Raw genomic sequence first — 15,662 nt, forward strand, 5'->3', positions numbered from 1 at the left:
AAATCAGTTATATTGCATTATTTTTTTAAGCTTACAGCAAAATATCTAGTCTAGGAAAGAAGAGAAATTGACACATCGAAACCAGCTTCGGACAAGATAAGAGTTTGAGAACACCTGTGATTCAAGGCTAGGAAGCGATAACACAGAGAAGATGACTCCGAAAGGCGCATATCGAAAAGCAGCTGGGTTGATGAATCAGCAGAAAGGCAACAAAAGGCTTTTGCTGTAAGCAGGGTCACGCTGACATAATGCATGAAGAGAAAATCTTAGTAAATTCAGGCATTAGCAAAAATATTAGAAGAATATATTAGAAATTAACTTTAGTGTAGAAATTAAGACAAATCAAGCATGCCAAGCAATGATTAAATGAAAGCACATACTATACTTCTTTTTAATTAAAGCTTAAGCTTCAGATCACAATTATAAAAAAAAGTTTGGAAGGTTTAAGAAAGGGAATGATGAGAGGAAACCCATATATGGAATTGAAGCCTTGGCCAGTTAGAGAAAATGGGAGCAGCATAGAAAAATAACAAATACCACGAGGGGGCCAGCAATGGGAAAGTAAGGAGATAATAAGGGAAACTCAAGGTTCGGCCGGACAGGAGTAGAAGGGAGTCAGAGAAGATGGGAAAGAGAGCTCATTCGAGCGAGGTCAGAAAAGATAGGAAATGACCTAAGAAAAGCCCAAAGATGGTAAGAGGAAGCCATCCACCCAGTCTTAGGCCAATCAAAATAAGCCGAACAGACACCAAGAGGAATAATGGACAGTAAAAATGGAAAGAAATTGTTATAAAAACTTCAATTGCAGTAATGTTTGGGGCTCAATCTCATTCGGCCGAATGCTGTTGAGTCCGTGTGGCTGATTTATTGCAGTAAAGCTTTAAAACTCTGTCTGTCTATCCCGAGTCCTAATAGCCGTTTTTTTTAGGTAAAAAGCCTTCTGATGATGAATTTTTCGCCACGACACTTTGCTCCCGGTGTGACCCTGAGCCGGTCCTGAAAGTAGAAAGATGAAAACTGCGGTTTTGTATTTATACATATTGCTCCTTGGCAAGGCACTGTGTAAAACCACACCAACATTTTCTACCTCTAAATAAAAGCTTAACTTGTGCAAATCACTTCAACTGCAAAGCTAACATTGTAAAGGGCATGGAAACAAGCAAACTGTATGCATAACGCACTTTGGAAGGCACTATATGAAATCCTTTTGATCACTTCCTCCAATGTCTTTGTGAGATCCGTTGCAAGTCTGTTCCAATGCCTGTACTCGAGATCATAGAAACATTGAAGTAATCCTACTATATGAATAAACCTCTTTTGGAAAGGCGCTATATAACATCACAGAAAACACTCCATTCTCCTGGTTTCTTGTGTAATGTCACTGAGTCACTGCACCTGCAATGGTGAGCTTGTAGAAATATGAAATCATTGACTGTATGCATAATGTACCTTTGGGTTGGGTATTTGCTAGGGCAAGGTGCTATATAACATCACTGAAAACTATCATTATCACAGACTGTGTGTTCCCAGCGCCAAGTCACTTCACAGGTATGTGCTTATGATAGTAAAATATTAAAAACAATCCCATTGAATGTATTAAACACCTTGTGATGATACTATTTGACGCTACAGAATATGAAGTCTCTGATTGACTCGCCAGCTTTTTTTCTGCTGACCAAGTTGCCACCTTCTTGGCATGCCTTGTACAAATATCAAATGTAAATGCATACGGCTGGGATGCACCAGAGGTCCTGCTCATCACAGCATGGCACTATAAAGGTGCCTGGAATACCAGGGTCTGCCATGGCAACAACAACAGAGAGGTGCTGACAATGAGTGGGAATCTGGCAAGGGGTGGACTGTTGGGTGCTTACGCTGCTAGTGGTGCCCCACCTGCTGGAGGGTGAGGAGGACTTCAGGAAATGCCAACGACTGTCATGCAACATTTTATTTCTGAGGGTGTCTACATTCTGGTAGGCTGTTTGGTAACTGAGACAATAAAAAAGAAACCAGAGTGCAGGAAGAGTGGAGGACATCACTTTAATTAAGAAAAGCAGCAATCACGCTAGTCTAATATGTCACAAAGCGAAAGTGAGAGCGCCTGCCTATCAGATACCTTGCCAGTCTGCTTTTAGTCTTCTGGCTGAGCTTCGTAGCTCTGTCTTGAAAACAGGTAAAAATGTATGGATCCCTCAGACTGGTGCAGTGGCATATAGGGCACCATCCTTCTTGATCATATGCAAAATTGGAGGCTGTAATGCAGAACTCTCAACAGCAGAGGGGCACACTTTAGCGCGGGATAGCACAGACTTTGTATGGCGCAGGCACCCGGGTGAGGCCCTGCTGGAAATCAAGGGTTGGCTCAACTCCTTCAGGGGACTGGAAGGTGAACTTCTGAAGAAGAGACGTGAAGAAGAGAAAGAGCTCCATGCGGGCCAATCGCTCCCCAACGCAGGAACGCTTACCTGAGAAGACAAAAAAAAAAAAAAAGAAAGGAAAAAAAGGAGAGTCAGAGTAGAAGATAATCTGATTGGTGTGCCCATCCTGATGTCAATAGAGATCCAGCCATCCCTTTTCATAATCCTACTATCCTGGACAGGGTCACAGGGAAGCTAGAGCCTGTACTAGCAATCAATGAGTACAAGGCAGGAACAACACCTGGACTGGGTGCCAGGCCATCGCAAGAGTGAACATACAAAGCAACTTGGCATCATCAGTCCACCTAACCTGCATGTCTCTGGTCTGTAGCAGCAAACTGGAGCACCTGGGGAAACCCACGTGGACTCAAGATAACACATAAATCGCAGTCTCCTTACGGTAAGGCAGTAATGCTGTCTCTGCAGCAGGATGCCACCTGTATGGAGGACTATCTGTGCCAAATGCAATGCAATCCAACATATAAAATAAAGAAACTGTGGCACGAGTTCTTTGTGTGAAAATCAGAGGGGTTTCTGCTCTTCATCTCTTTTAGTGTTATGCTTTCGCCTTGGAAAAATTAGCCAAAAATGCTGATTTTTTTTTAACGGGGAAAAAGGTTGTTATGCGTTACAGCAGCACGTAAATACCAAAACGACAGCATAAATACAGTAATAAAGGGGTGTCCAGTGTCTACTGCTGTGCTCCTGTAGATTCAGTATGCATCTCTCACACCAATGCACAGCTTGACGTCACGAACAGGACAGTACAAGTGTGCTGCTTTTTCTTACATATTTTTTTTTTCTTTCGTTAGCGCAGGAGAGGTTATCCACACAATCGATGTGCCCACAGCACAAGGATTAATGATTTCCACATTTCCCCTGACACAAACATTGACTGTTGCATTGCGGACAGTGCTTAAAGTCTTGCTTGTCCTTCCGTTAGATTACAATCCCTTCACCTTTTTGCCACTTGGCTGCTTCACCCAGCGGACACTTCGCACGACCGAATTCACCTGGCATATCGTGGAGGTTCGTGCGGCTGAAAACTACACCAGTGCATGTCTGAGACCACCACCCGATGAAGCCAACATGTCCACATCATCTGTCAAAATTCAGAGATGCTATCCTGAGGTCACCAAACTGTAACCCCTGCACCCTTTGGCAGCACCTGAAAATCCTGCCGATTTAAAAATTATGAACAGAATTGGCAAAGGGCATCCCAAACCCATCGTGAACAATGTGAACAAAGCTCTTGCTCCTGTTGTGAGTGGAGCGAGTGGTCCGTAACAACAGGCCTGAAACCTCATATTCCCAACTGGACACCTTAAGGGACAAAGCCGTATGCCTTTTCCATGTTCACTAAACACGTTTAGACTGGTTGGGCATACTCTCATGAACCTATCTGGAATTGCCATGAGCGTAAAGAGCTCACTCAGTTTTCCGTAACTGAGATGAAATCCACATTGCTCCTTCTGGATCTAAGGTTGAACCACCAGCTGGACCTTACTTTCTCACACCTTGGCACAGACCTTCCCTGGGAGGCTGAGTAGAGTGATGAACCTAAAGTTGGAGCCCACTAAACGGTCCCCAATCTTAAAAAAAGGGGAACCCAGTTTGCCAATCCGAAGACACTGTCACATACTTCTACACAATGTTAAAAAGGCAATTTCAACAAAGACAATCCCACAACTTCCAGAGCCTTCAGTAACTCCAAGCAAAAATCATCCATTCCTAGAGTCTTGCCACCAAGGAGAACTTCCAGTAATAGGGGCAGGAGGAGGAGATTGGGATCATGTGCTGATAACACCCACCACACAACAAACCACCCAGATTGGCACCCGAGTGCAGTGAGTGACACCTCAGCACCACCCTGGGAGCCACCCTAAGTCCCCAGACCGTGCTTCCTCTGAGAAAGGTGTGCCAGTGGGGTTCAGGAGGTCCAAGAAGTGCTCCTTCAACCACTCGACTTTATTATATCCCCAGAAGAGGTCATCAGCACTCCATTCCTGCCAAACACAACATGGCCGACGCACTGGCTTCCCCTACTGGGTTGCCCAATGGTTTTCCAGAATTGCTTTGAGGCAGCAGTTATGCGGACATTGTACCGGTCAGGCACAGCTCTTGATTACCGTTTGATCTAAGTTCTTACCCTCACCTATGGCTATGAGGTGTGGGTAGTGACCAAAAGAACTCGTTTAAGAATATAAGTGGCAGCAATGAGCTTCGTTTGTAGGGTGTTTGTGCTCATCAGCTTTAGAGACGGGGTGAAGAGTACAGACATTCAGAGGGAGCTCAAAGTAGAGCTGCTGCTCCTCCATGACAAAAGCACTGTGAGAAGTTGTGTCCTGCTGGGTTTCCATGGATGAATTTAGAAGTGATTTTTAATGGGTTTTAGAGTACATCCTGGAGGTTGAATCATTGACAAGTGGCTTCCATTCCCAATCATGAGAGGAGTGAAGTGATAATTTACCCCGGCCATCTGTGGTTGCCACATGCTGAAAAAACGAGTAAGGTAAATGCCAGAATGGAAAAGACAGAATAAAGGAACAAAAGATCAAAGAAAGATGAACAAAGGAGAAGAGCATTCATTCATGTGAGGGTTTTGTCAGAGGTCAGGTGCCTTTCCAAGGAAGAGCTGGACAGATGACATGGATTATCATGCCGGTTGTTTTTTGAAGGAGCAAGACCGATTATGGTGAGTTCAGTAGGATGCCAGTGTTTGAATCTATCTATCTATCTATCTATCTATCTATCTATCTATCTATCTATCTATCTATCTATCTATCTATCTGCCTATTACATAGTGTCTATCTATCTATCTATCTATCTATCTATCTATCTATCTATCTATCTATCTATCTATCTATCTAAGAATGGTTTAGAGTCGCTAGACAGCAGAAGGAGATGAAAGAGTAAGGTCAAATTCTGGGTGTGGTGGCAACAGAGCTATGGGACCTGAAAGAAAGTTGTGGAGGTCTTTGTCACACCGCCTGACCCTGTCAACAGTGCCCTGGCTGCAAAGAAATTGCTGAGGTCTTTACTGGAGTGTTCTGTGGGTAACAGAGGAGATGCTAGAAACCTCAAGATGTGTTCTTCATGAAAGAGCTAAATAGTTACCAAAGAAGGTGGCTGAACGTAAAGATGAGTTGAGGTTTTCGCAAAGGGGATTTGTCCGGTTTTTTGGCTGTCAGATATGGAAACATCACAAATGGATTTTATGTTGATCATTTGGAGTTTTAAAAGTGTTTATTTTTGCACTCCTGGAAGATGTTATGCGAATCTAAGAGATTTATTTATCAAAATGTTTTAATTTATTTTGGACTTTTGCACTTTAAATTGTTCAACAGAAATAATTATACACTTTTTAAACCAAGAGTCTCATCTGCCTCCTGACTCTCTCTGGTCCGTCTCAGTTCATAAACTACTTGATGTTCAGAAAGCAGTTGCCCACAAGTGGTGGTTGGGGTTTCTGATTAGGGTATCTTCTGAATGGCTATCAGTGGAGACGTTTTGAAGCATGTCCAACCTGGAGGAGACCTTGGGGCAAACGCAGCACATGCTGGAGAGATTATATACAATACAATACAATACAGTTTATTTTTGTATAGCCCAAAATCACACAGGAAGTGCCGCAATGGGCTTTAACAGGCGCTCAGTTCACAGCCCCCTAGCCTTGATGTCTCAGAAAGCAGTTGCCCACAAGTGGTGGTTGGGGTTTCTGATTAGAATCTTCTGAATGGCAGTGGAGACGTTTTGAAGCCCCTTTCCAACCTGGAGGAGACCAGTTGGGGTCAAAAGTAGGGGTCATGCAATGGAAGATTATATCTCGCAGCTGGATTCGGAACAACTGAGCATCCTCCTGGAGTAGATGGAGAATGAGTAGGTTGGTAAAAGGGAACATGTGGGCATCTTTGCTTAGACAGTTGCTTTCACAACCCTGACCAGATAAGTGGTGGTAAATGTTTCTGGTTGTGATGTTTACTACATCCTTTTTGACATTATCTTTTCTCCTGGTCATTCCTCATACATTCATTCATGAATGCATCCCAGAGGATTTCCTTCCGGGCTCACTTGAGGTATGCAATTCCATTCTAGGACGAGAGGGGGCGCTGTCACTAATGGTCTTGTCTCATTTCTCCCTGACCGTGCCAAATAGATGCCTAATGAGAGAAATTATATCAGTGAAGCCCAGACGGTACAAGACCTGATGACATCTCCGAAAAGTTTTGTCACGTTTTGGACCTGAGTAGCCAGGGGTACGGAGCTCCGCCAAAAGCCTGACCCAAGAACAATAAAGCCATAATGAGATGTTAATCCAGAGCCATTGCCTATTCCTCTTGTTTTAGAACTCACCACAAAGCACTCTTTAGTTTTTTTTCTCTCTTGTAATTTCAAGTGCATTAAATGGTGCGTCCCAGCTATCACCCCAACATTTCGCGGGCCTCATTCTGTTTGTCATTCAACCCCACTGTATAAATAAAGTTTAGAAATAAAAGAATTGCCAAGGGTAAAATACGAAAGGTTGCCTGAAAAAACTAAAACTAAAACTAAAACGATATCTTTCACGAGAGCAGTAAGTCCATAGGTCAAAGAACACAATGTGAAATTCTAACTCCAAAAATGATAAACGGAATCCAAAAAAAGGAGCCAAACAACACAAGCAGGAGAGCAAATGTCTCGGCACAGAGCTTGAGTGGTTTACCATATCACTGGGAGAAAAACAGGAAAACGCTTTACCAGCTGAGAAAACAAAGAAGGCGTCATTTTTCTCGAACTTTCCATTGGCATCAAGGAAGCGCTCGGGTTTAAACGTGTACGGGTCGTCCCACTCCTCCTCGTCGAAGAGCACCGAGTTCAGGTTCACAAGCACTGTGGTGTGCTGGAGGGGGGACAGAGAGGGAGAGAGAGAGTTACGGTTCCCTTCAAACGCCACTCGCTGCACTCTTAGGTGCCACCACGTTGTGTTCATCTCACCTTTGGAATGATGCATCCACCCAAGGAGAACTCCTCGTCAGCTTTGCGGGCCATGTTGATTGGGATAATGTCAGCCATTCTCTGGATCTCATGAATCACGGCGTCAGTGTAGGGCAGGTTGTTCCGGTCCTGCATTGACGGAGGCTGGTCTCTACCGAGTACGGCATCAATCTCCTTTTGGACTTTTTCTACCGGGAGTGAGAGTGGGAGCGACAGTTAGTCTTATGCAACACAAAGATATCATCCTCCTCCTCCCCACCAAAAAGGACTGAGGCTTTCACACAGTAATCCTCATTTCTGAGCCTCCATGAATATCGACTTTTACACTCGCTGCATGATATCGTGCAGTCAGAAGCAAATGACCAGATCTTACCCTGAACATCTCGATATTTCATCATGTACATCAGTGCCCAGCGTAGAGTCGTGGACGTCGTCTCCGTTCCCGCCACAAAGAGGTCCAGAAGGGTATAACTCAGGTTTTCCTCATGGAATTTTGCCTCTACATCCTTTTTACGCTGTTGGAAACCATAAAATGAAAATTAAATCCCACCGCCGACTCCCTGTGAGGTCTGCAAAAAGGTAATCATTTATATCTCTACGATTACACATCTTTATGTACCTCAAAAAACTGTTTTTGTTTGTTTTACTTGATGAAATCTGAGATTACGACCTGTTGATGACCAAATGAGCGTCAATAAGCTAGACTGTGGCCCTTCTATAAAGGTGGACGGAGCTTCAAATTCTGAAAAGCAGGACAGAATACTGAAATACAGAAGAATATTTGATGCCTGAACTGCTCTAGGTGACCACAGAGAAGGTGAAAGTCAGAATTGGATGTATTGTACTTTAGAGATCCAATATGGGGAAGGACACCCAACCTCATTGACCTTCAGTGGTGGTAACACAATTATGAAAGGCCAGAAGAACTGAATTACGGGAGACATCCACTAGAGCAGGGGTTACCAACTCCAGTCCTGGAGGACCACCATGGCTGCATGGTTTTCATTCTAAGGACTCATTTATACTTCACGCTCAGAATGCGTACACGCCCGCATCATGGCTGCCATGCGTGCTCAGCGTTCATTTGCTGCGTCCTCTGAGCAGGTCCTCAGAAATGAATGCGACACGTGCGCGAGATGCAGTAACAGCAAAAAGTCGTGGAGTGGTGTCACAGTGTGCTAAAAGTTGGAACGTGATGTCAGAGTCTCTGTTTACTATCTACACGTGACAGAAAGCTTTTGAGGATCCTACGAGATCGGTGTACGCGCTTCGATGTTTCATGAACGGTTCGATGTGGTGAAGCATAATGCCGACATACAAATACATTTTTGGTGCTTTTATATTCAAGCGTCGCATATTCCCCATCGCAATGACACGATACATTTTAAAAGTCTCACATACCGTCTTCTGTGCCGTCTTTTTTTCTAGGGCTTCCATCCGGTCCTGACAGCAGTGGACCGCCACATCGAGCACATTAAATGTCTGATATTCCATCTCTCTGCACATTTAGAATCCTTAGATTTATACTTGATATCACTTTCATGATGAAATGCATTAAAGTATGTATGTTACATGTTACAGATAAATCGGTAATTTCGTTTAAATAATGAATACTGTTAATAATTACACACATGGGGTGACACGGTGGTGGAGCGGTAGTGCTGCTGTCTCGCAGGGAGTCACATCGCTGGTATTCCCTGCCTGGAGTTTCCATGTTTTCCTGCTGGGCTTCCACATTGAGCTCCAGTTTCCTTCCAAAGATATGCAGATTTGGTGACACTAAAATGACGCCAGCGTTTATGTGTGTGCTTGTATTCACCTTGAATGAGCTGATGCCCCGTCCAGGGATTGTTTCTGCCTCGTGCCCAATGCTAGCTGAAATGGACAAATCCCTGAGCTGATGGATTTAATTATTAAACATCCTTTCCAGAGATATTGCAGTAAGGCGTCATCGGAATTTAATGGATGTTTCAGGCAATCCACAACACAGCGAAGCCGAACCTGTTCTCACCGTGATGATATCTCGCGCTGCCACCTGGTGGATTCCTCCAGATTTACGTAAAGTACGCACGCAAGTATAAACAGCACACTGCTTGCATAGAAGGAGTGTCCGCTGCAGCATGTGCCGCGTCGCGTGAAGTATAACCCCGGCCTAACTCTTTTCTCAATGAGTGACCTGTTTTTGCTGCTAAATATCTTCGTTTGAACTCATTTGAATTTACTTGTTCTTGAAGACTCAGACCCTTTAATTGTTCTCTTTTCCTTAATTATCAGCCAAACAATCACAAGATACAAAATGAGCTAAAACAGCTGGTGTTCAAAGTACAATATCTGAAAATTAAGAAAGATGAAGGTCTCATGAATGTCAATCTGCTCAGGTCCCCAAAACATTTTAAGTGTGCTCTTAGAAAGAGAAAATCAACAATTTTGGAAATGTCTGCTAATGCACCACGAGAGCAGCAACAAAAACCACAAAATTAAAGAACAGGTTTAATTAACGGCAAGAATTGGCTCCTCATGAAGTAGCTGGTTGGAGTGAAATTGATTGGAGTTTGAGGCCCTCACTTACTTGGTCTTCTGTTGGCTCCCTCACTTTGGTTACCATTTAAGGAAAGAAATGAAGCAATTCGGAGGAACGATAAAGAAATTCAGGAGAGAAAATCTTAAAAAAAGCAATTCAATTAAAATGAATTGACAAGAAGTTAATCAGCAGCACAAACAGGACACTCGTTAAAAAAAAGTGTTAGAATGAAAACCTGCAGCCATGGTGGTCCTCCAGGACAGGAGTTGGCGACCCCTGCATTAGAGAGCAACACTCTATCAACAGTTAGGTTTCATGAGGCTTTCCAGGCTTAACAAATGCAACTTGTGGTTCTGGCCATCTCTGGAGATGAAGATGCAATTAGAGACAAAGCCATCAGGGGGCAGTAGCTTTAAACACTTCAAGCCTGACCTGTGAACCAATTGTCCCTCACACTGCAGCCTGTGGACGGTCGGGCAGATACATTTTTATTATCTCGTATGCGAAGTATAGGGAAAGTATTATAATCGTCCAAAGATTCGATGTCGAGATTTTGATGAATCTCGACGTTTTAGACCTCCCTGACTTTCTCGCATACGAAGTATAGGGAAAGTATTGAAATCCTCCAAAAATTTCATTTCGAAATTTTGAAGAATCTCGACGTTTAAGACACCCCTGAAGCCAAAATTACATTTTTTCTAAGTAAGTCTGTGTGTCTGTCTAAACATGTGTGTGTGCAAACAATGATAACTTAAGTTAACTTTTACTTGGCTCAAAGTATTTGGTACAAAATGTAGATTTCCGTCAACTTTTGGGCTATTTCCGCTAACCAGAAGTGGTACTTAACCTTTTATTCATGCACCTGCAGAGTCTGATTTATTCAACTCTATATTTATAATAATTTTTCAACATATTATTAATTTGATTTGTTGTTGATGGTTCTTTAATGTACTTAATATAAAAATATAATCATTGTCTTGCAGTTTACTCCTCAAATATCCATCCCTATATCTCAGTATACGAGAAAGTCGAGGAGAGACCACTCCCATTTTTTTTTTTTTTAGTATGACTGCCACACGGGTTCCATGTTACCCCAAATATTTATGAAAACTGTTGTTTCTGATTTTTACTTGGGCTGTGCTGAAGACTTCAGTAAAAGGTGGTGTGGCAAGCGGCTGGAGGTGGCACCCAGCCGGGATGCCCGAAAGGAACGGAGGAGGGATTATTCCTCCTCCAGACCACAAGGGGGTGACCATCCTGGTGGCTTTGGGGACCATGGGAACTGAGCTTGCAAGCTCAACCCTATAGGGGCCCGTGGTCACCGCCAGGGGGCGCCCCAATGCCTGGAGAGCCCTGGTCCTCAGCACTTCCGCCACACCCGGAAGTGCTGGGGGGAAGACGACCAAGGACACCCGGAGTACTTCCAGGAGTACAGCTGATACTTCCGCCATACTGGGGAGTGCCGGTGGAAGATTATCGGGAGGCACCTGGAGCACATCCGGGTGATTATAAAAGGAGCCGCCTCCCTCCATTTGATGGCTGGAGTTGGGAGGACGAGACAAGGTCTTTGAGAAGAGGAAAGGAGGTGGCCTGAAGAGAGGCGCAAAGGCATTGTGAGGCCTGGACTTTTGAGGAGTTTTGGGGTTGTGTTGCACTTTTATCTTGTAAATAATGTACAATAAACGTATGTTGGTTAAACTATTGATGTCCGCCTGTCTGTGTCCGGGCCACTTTCCACAGTGGCATGACTTTGGCGTCATTGTCCTCAATACGTTACCCTCTCGATTTCCTCCAAGTAGCAGTCGATGAAGTCGCGCGGTGCTGCGGGGTCCCAGTCCTTCTTGTGCTCTTCAATCTCTGACCTCAAAAACTCGACAACCTTGTCGTAGTCTGAAAACAAGACATGGTGGCGCCCTGGTAGGACCTTCATTATCGTGGGGAAGGCATTGTACAGCTGGAAGAGAAGTACCATCAGAAGCTTTTTAGAATGTGGCAGTGAAACCAGAGGCATTCCAGAAAGCCTCTCCATGTGTTTCAAGGCTTCAGGAGGTTTGGAGCCCAAGGACCAAGTTACACATCAATCACCCAGACACAGTCACCTTACCTGAGCCCAAATGGTCCCTTCCAGAAACACAGCCTCAAAGATGAGATGCAGCAGCTCCTGGAACCTTTGGTCACTGTACTCGAAGCGGCGGCCAAAAACGATTGAGCAGATGATGTTGGCGACGGCATTGTTAATGAGGTAGTGAGGCTCGAAAGGTCTACCTGTAGGTGATGAAGGGGACATGAAGGTACACAGGACTCACACCCAAATCATGATACCAGGCTGCCCATGGTACCATGCTACTTACTCTGCTCTTCTTGAATGGCCTGGTGAAAATACCCAAGCTCCTCGATGATGGTGGACTCCAGGCTCTTCTTGCCAACACCAAAGTTTCGCAGAGTTGTCAGCATGAATCTCCGTTGTTGTTTCCAGGGGTACCCGCTGCTAAGCACCACACCTGGCCGGGTAGAAAGAGGGCACATTTGAGGTTAGACATCCCACTCTCCATGCTGACAAAGCTTTGGACTGGGAGCAGGTGGACCTTCTAACTAGCAGAGCAGCTGACGTCCAGTTCAGAAACTACCATTGTTAAGGCTCAGGGACAAACTATGGCCAGCAGGTTTTGAATTCACTGCTACACATCTGCGGAGACGGACAAAGAGTGCGTCCTATTTGAACTTCTTACGGGGGTTGTTTGCCCTGCAGTGCGGGACAAGGGTTCAAGTTTCAGTTCTGCAAAGCCTTGTGAGACCCACTGTGCCAGTTTGTGCTTCAATGTCAGTTATATAGAGCTGCTATTTGGGATGAGGTGCACCATGAAAGGCGCTATATAAAATGAAAATTGCACGTGATTATCCATTACAAATAGTGGCATCAAGAGAGGGTGTGCTTTAGGCAGATGTTCATCTTGAAAGGTGCTATATAAAGATTGCAGGTAACTATTTTAATTTCCTGGTGGAGGTTCATCTTGAAAGACGCTATATACAGGTTGCAGATAATTGTTTGTATTTCTTGTCCATTACAAAAACTAGTATTGACAATTTGGACTTGGTAAGTGATATACTGGAAATGTAAAATGCAGGTAAGTGCATTACAATCACTGGTACTGATGAGGTTGGATACTTTTAGTGAAGTGAACCTTTTTGCATACTGTTAAAAAAAGTCAGTTCTGAAAGACAGCCCTTTTAATTTATATATTGACTTTAATGAAAGCTATTCCAGTTAAGGCTGATTATAGATACAATGCAAGTGCTCACTTTGGGGCGTGGGGAGTCACTAAGTATATTATGGCTGAGGAGGATTCATTCTGGTGATTCTATATAGCGCCTTTCATAGCAAATGCCATATAAGATTCTTACCACGTGCAGCACAGTTGTGTTTGAATTTCGACAATGTGGACACTGACTGGGTCTCTGTGACGATGCGACTCCCCTCACGGCAGTTTCGTTTTCTGTGTGCCCTCTCCAGCTTTCAACGGGACGGTGTTGTGTCTTCCCGTGGCGTCCTGATGAGTATAATTAACTGTGCCCTGTTATTCCTCAGCATTAGAGGTAAAGATCAGAGAAATGGTACGTGCCTGCATTCTTTCAGGTGCACATGAAGGGGTGAAGGATGATATCAGCGGCAAGAGGATGACGCGCAGGCTCGACTCGAAGGGCCCTATCGGCCGCCGCCTGTCCGTTTCTTTTGGGAGTCGCTTACTTTGCTGTCGCTGATTTGGAAGCGGCAAGACGGGACAGTCCGGTAAAGTTTTTAAAAATCATTTTTTTTTTTGTGGCTTTGTTGTCGACTGGAGAGGAGCGTTTCATCTGCCAGAGTCAGCAGGTGTAGGTGAGCGTGCAGCAGCGCCATCTCGAAAGCAGGTGCGCGAGCACGCACGCACGCGCGGTCAATTCACAGATTTAAAGAGGCGCCGGACGCGTGACAGGGGAATGGGTGACCAGGTTCCTTGTTAGCTGATGGCGGGCGAAGCTTATAAAAGCCTGACGTGAATGCAGAAGAAATAGAGAAAACACAAAAGAGCTGAGAGAATCGGATGTCGTTCAGGATGGCTTACGGATGTTTATAATGAAAGGCGCTATATAAACATTGCAGGAAATTGTTTTTTTTTTTTGTGATGAGATGGTCTGGAATTCTGTTGTGATGGAAAGCTTAGGGACCACCCTGAACTTTAGTGAGAGGGAAGACAAAACATAATTAAAGGCTGAATTAAAGGAAAGCTCATTGGGACTAAATGTGCTTGGAAGTGACTTCCCCAGATAGGAAGGCAAACTGAGTGAGTGCAATCTTCACAATTTTTTGAGAAATGTATTGTTCGTTTTTATAGCACGTTTTAACAATTTTGATTTTTTTTAATATTATATATATTTTTGGAAAGTGCACTTTCTCAACGATTCATTGCACAATAAATTGCACCTCTGTGTCCATCTCTCATACTGTTGCACTGGTCTGTCAAGGTCCTGGGGTCTGTCAGATTTACCGTTTAAGGACCTGAGGGCCTGACAGCCTCGTTATGTAAAAATCGATCAATGGAGCCTCAGGGCACAACACAAGGACACCTCTCAGAGAAAACCCCATTTCAAGTGTTTTGTTGATTGAATTAGTGGACTGGTAGAATGCCATCCATCTCTTGACTATGTGCGCTACCCTTGTTAATGTAATTCTTTACTTTGAGTAACATTGGGTGAAACAACATGCTTGTGATCACAAAACGAGGTATTGGTGGGGAGGTAATGTTACCTTTTTATATAGTGCCTTGCACAATGGTCAGCAATCTACGCTGCATTAATTGGCACAATCTGCAATGTGCACACTTGACTCACTAGGGCAGTGGTTCTCAAACTGTGCCAACTAGGGGAGCGCGAAGTAACAAAAACGGGGGGGCGCAAAGATGTGAAAAGATGTGATACTAGAAAAATAAATATAGAGTTAGATAAATGTCGACAAAAAATATGTAGGTATAATAAAATATGCATCTATGATATATCATTAATTAAAAAGAACAAATTAGTATTCGTGGGCTCCTTTCAAAAAACGTTAGGGGGGCGCGATTAAAACTGTTATAAAAAATCGGGTTGCAAATACGTAAAGGTTGAGAAACGTTGCACTATGAATAGAAGTGGGGCTGCTGTTCAGGGCAGTCACCACTAGAGGGCGAACTGATACACTGGATGTCTCCTAATCTGACCACAGGCCCTCATTCCACCTTTCCATTTGTAAATCCTGGCAGGCATAGTCACAAAGCCTGAAGGGGGCACCATTCTACTGACTTGGCATGCTGCCACACAGCCGAGGATGGTGTGCAGTCACTCATTAACCTGACAGCATCATTTTCAACTGAAGTCCTGAGAGGAAACTCTTTGGCTGATCACAGGGAGACCCTGCCAGTATCACACAGAGACCACTCCAGCCCACAACTGTCCTGAGCCCACGTGCTTTGATGCCATACCATTCACAAATGAATTATAAAGAATTTACCGTATAACTTGTTGATCCTTTCAAACATGGGGTCTGAGGGTCGGCTTGGCACAGCATCTGGTTGATTGACCAACGCCTCCTTGGCCATCTTATAGCCGTTGACAACCACAACGCGAGATCTTCCCAAGCGCAGGCTGAAGATGTTGCCATACTTTTGAGCAAGCTGGAGGAAGAGATGAGGGCTGGTTAAAGGTGTGTCAGTGAAAGGCGCTACAGGTATATATGTTAT

General features: G+C 44.2%; 1 protein-coding gene across 1 annotated transcript in view; it reads right to left on the bottom strand.

Annotated features, from left to right (window-relative positions):
• Positions 1 to 2,274: 2,274 nt before the first annotated feature.
• Positions 2,275 to 15,662, bottom strand: part of LOC120514351 (cytochrome P450 2J6-like) — a 40,290-nt gene continuing 26,902 nt past the window's right edge. The window contains exons 2-9 of the mRNA XM_039734669.1: positions 15,434 to 15,596; positions 12,264 to 12,413; positions 12,017 to 12,177; positions 11,690 to 11,866; positions 7,765 to 7,906; positions 7,392 to 7,579; positions 7,155 to 7,296; positions 2,275 to 2,465 (exon numbers count right to left, since the gene is read on the bottom strand). Of these exons, the coding sequence (XP_039590603.1) occupies positions 2,290 to 2,465; positions 7,155 to 7,296; positions 7,392 to 7,579; positions 7,765 to 7,906; positions 11,690 to 11,866; positions 12,017 to 12,177; positions 12,264 to 12,413; positions 15,434 to 15,596 (1,299 nt within the window). The 3' untranslated portion in view covers positions 2,275 to 2,289. The remainder of the gene's footprint in view (positions 2,466 to 7,154; positions 7,297 to 7,391; positions 7,580 to 7,764; positions 7,907 to 11,689; positions 11,867 to 12,016; positions 12,178 to 12,263; positions 12,414 to 15,433; positions 15,597 to 15,662) is intronic.

This window comes from Polypterus senegalus, chromosome 14 (genome assembly GCF_016835505.1).
Source record: "Polypterus senegalus isolate Bchr_013 chromosome 14, ASM1683550v1, whole genome shotgun sequence".
Classification (NCBI taxonomy): Eukaryota; Metazoa; Chordata; class Cladistia; order Polypteriformes; family Polypteridae; genus Polypterus; species Polypterus senegalus.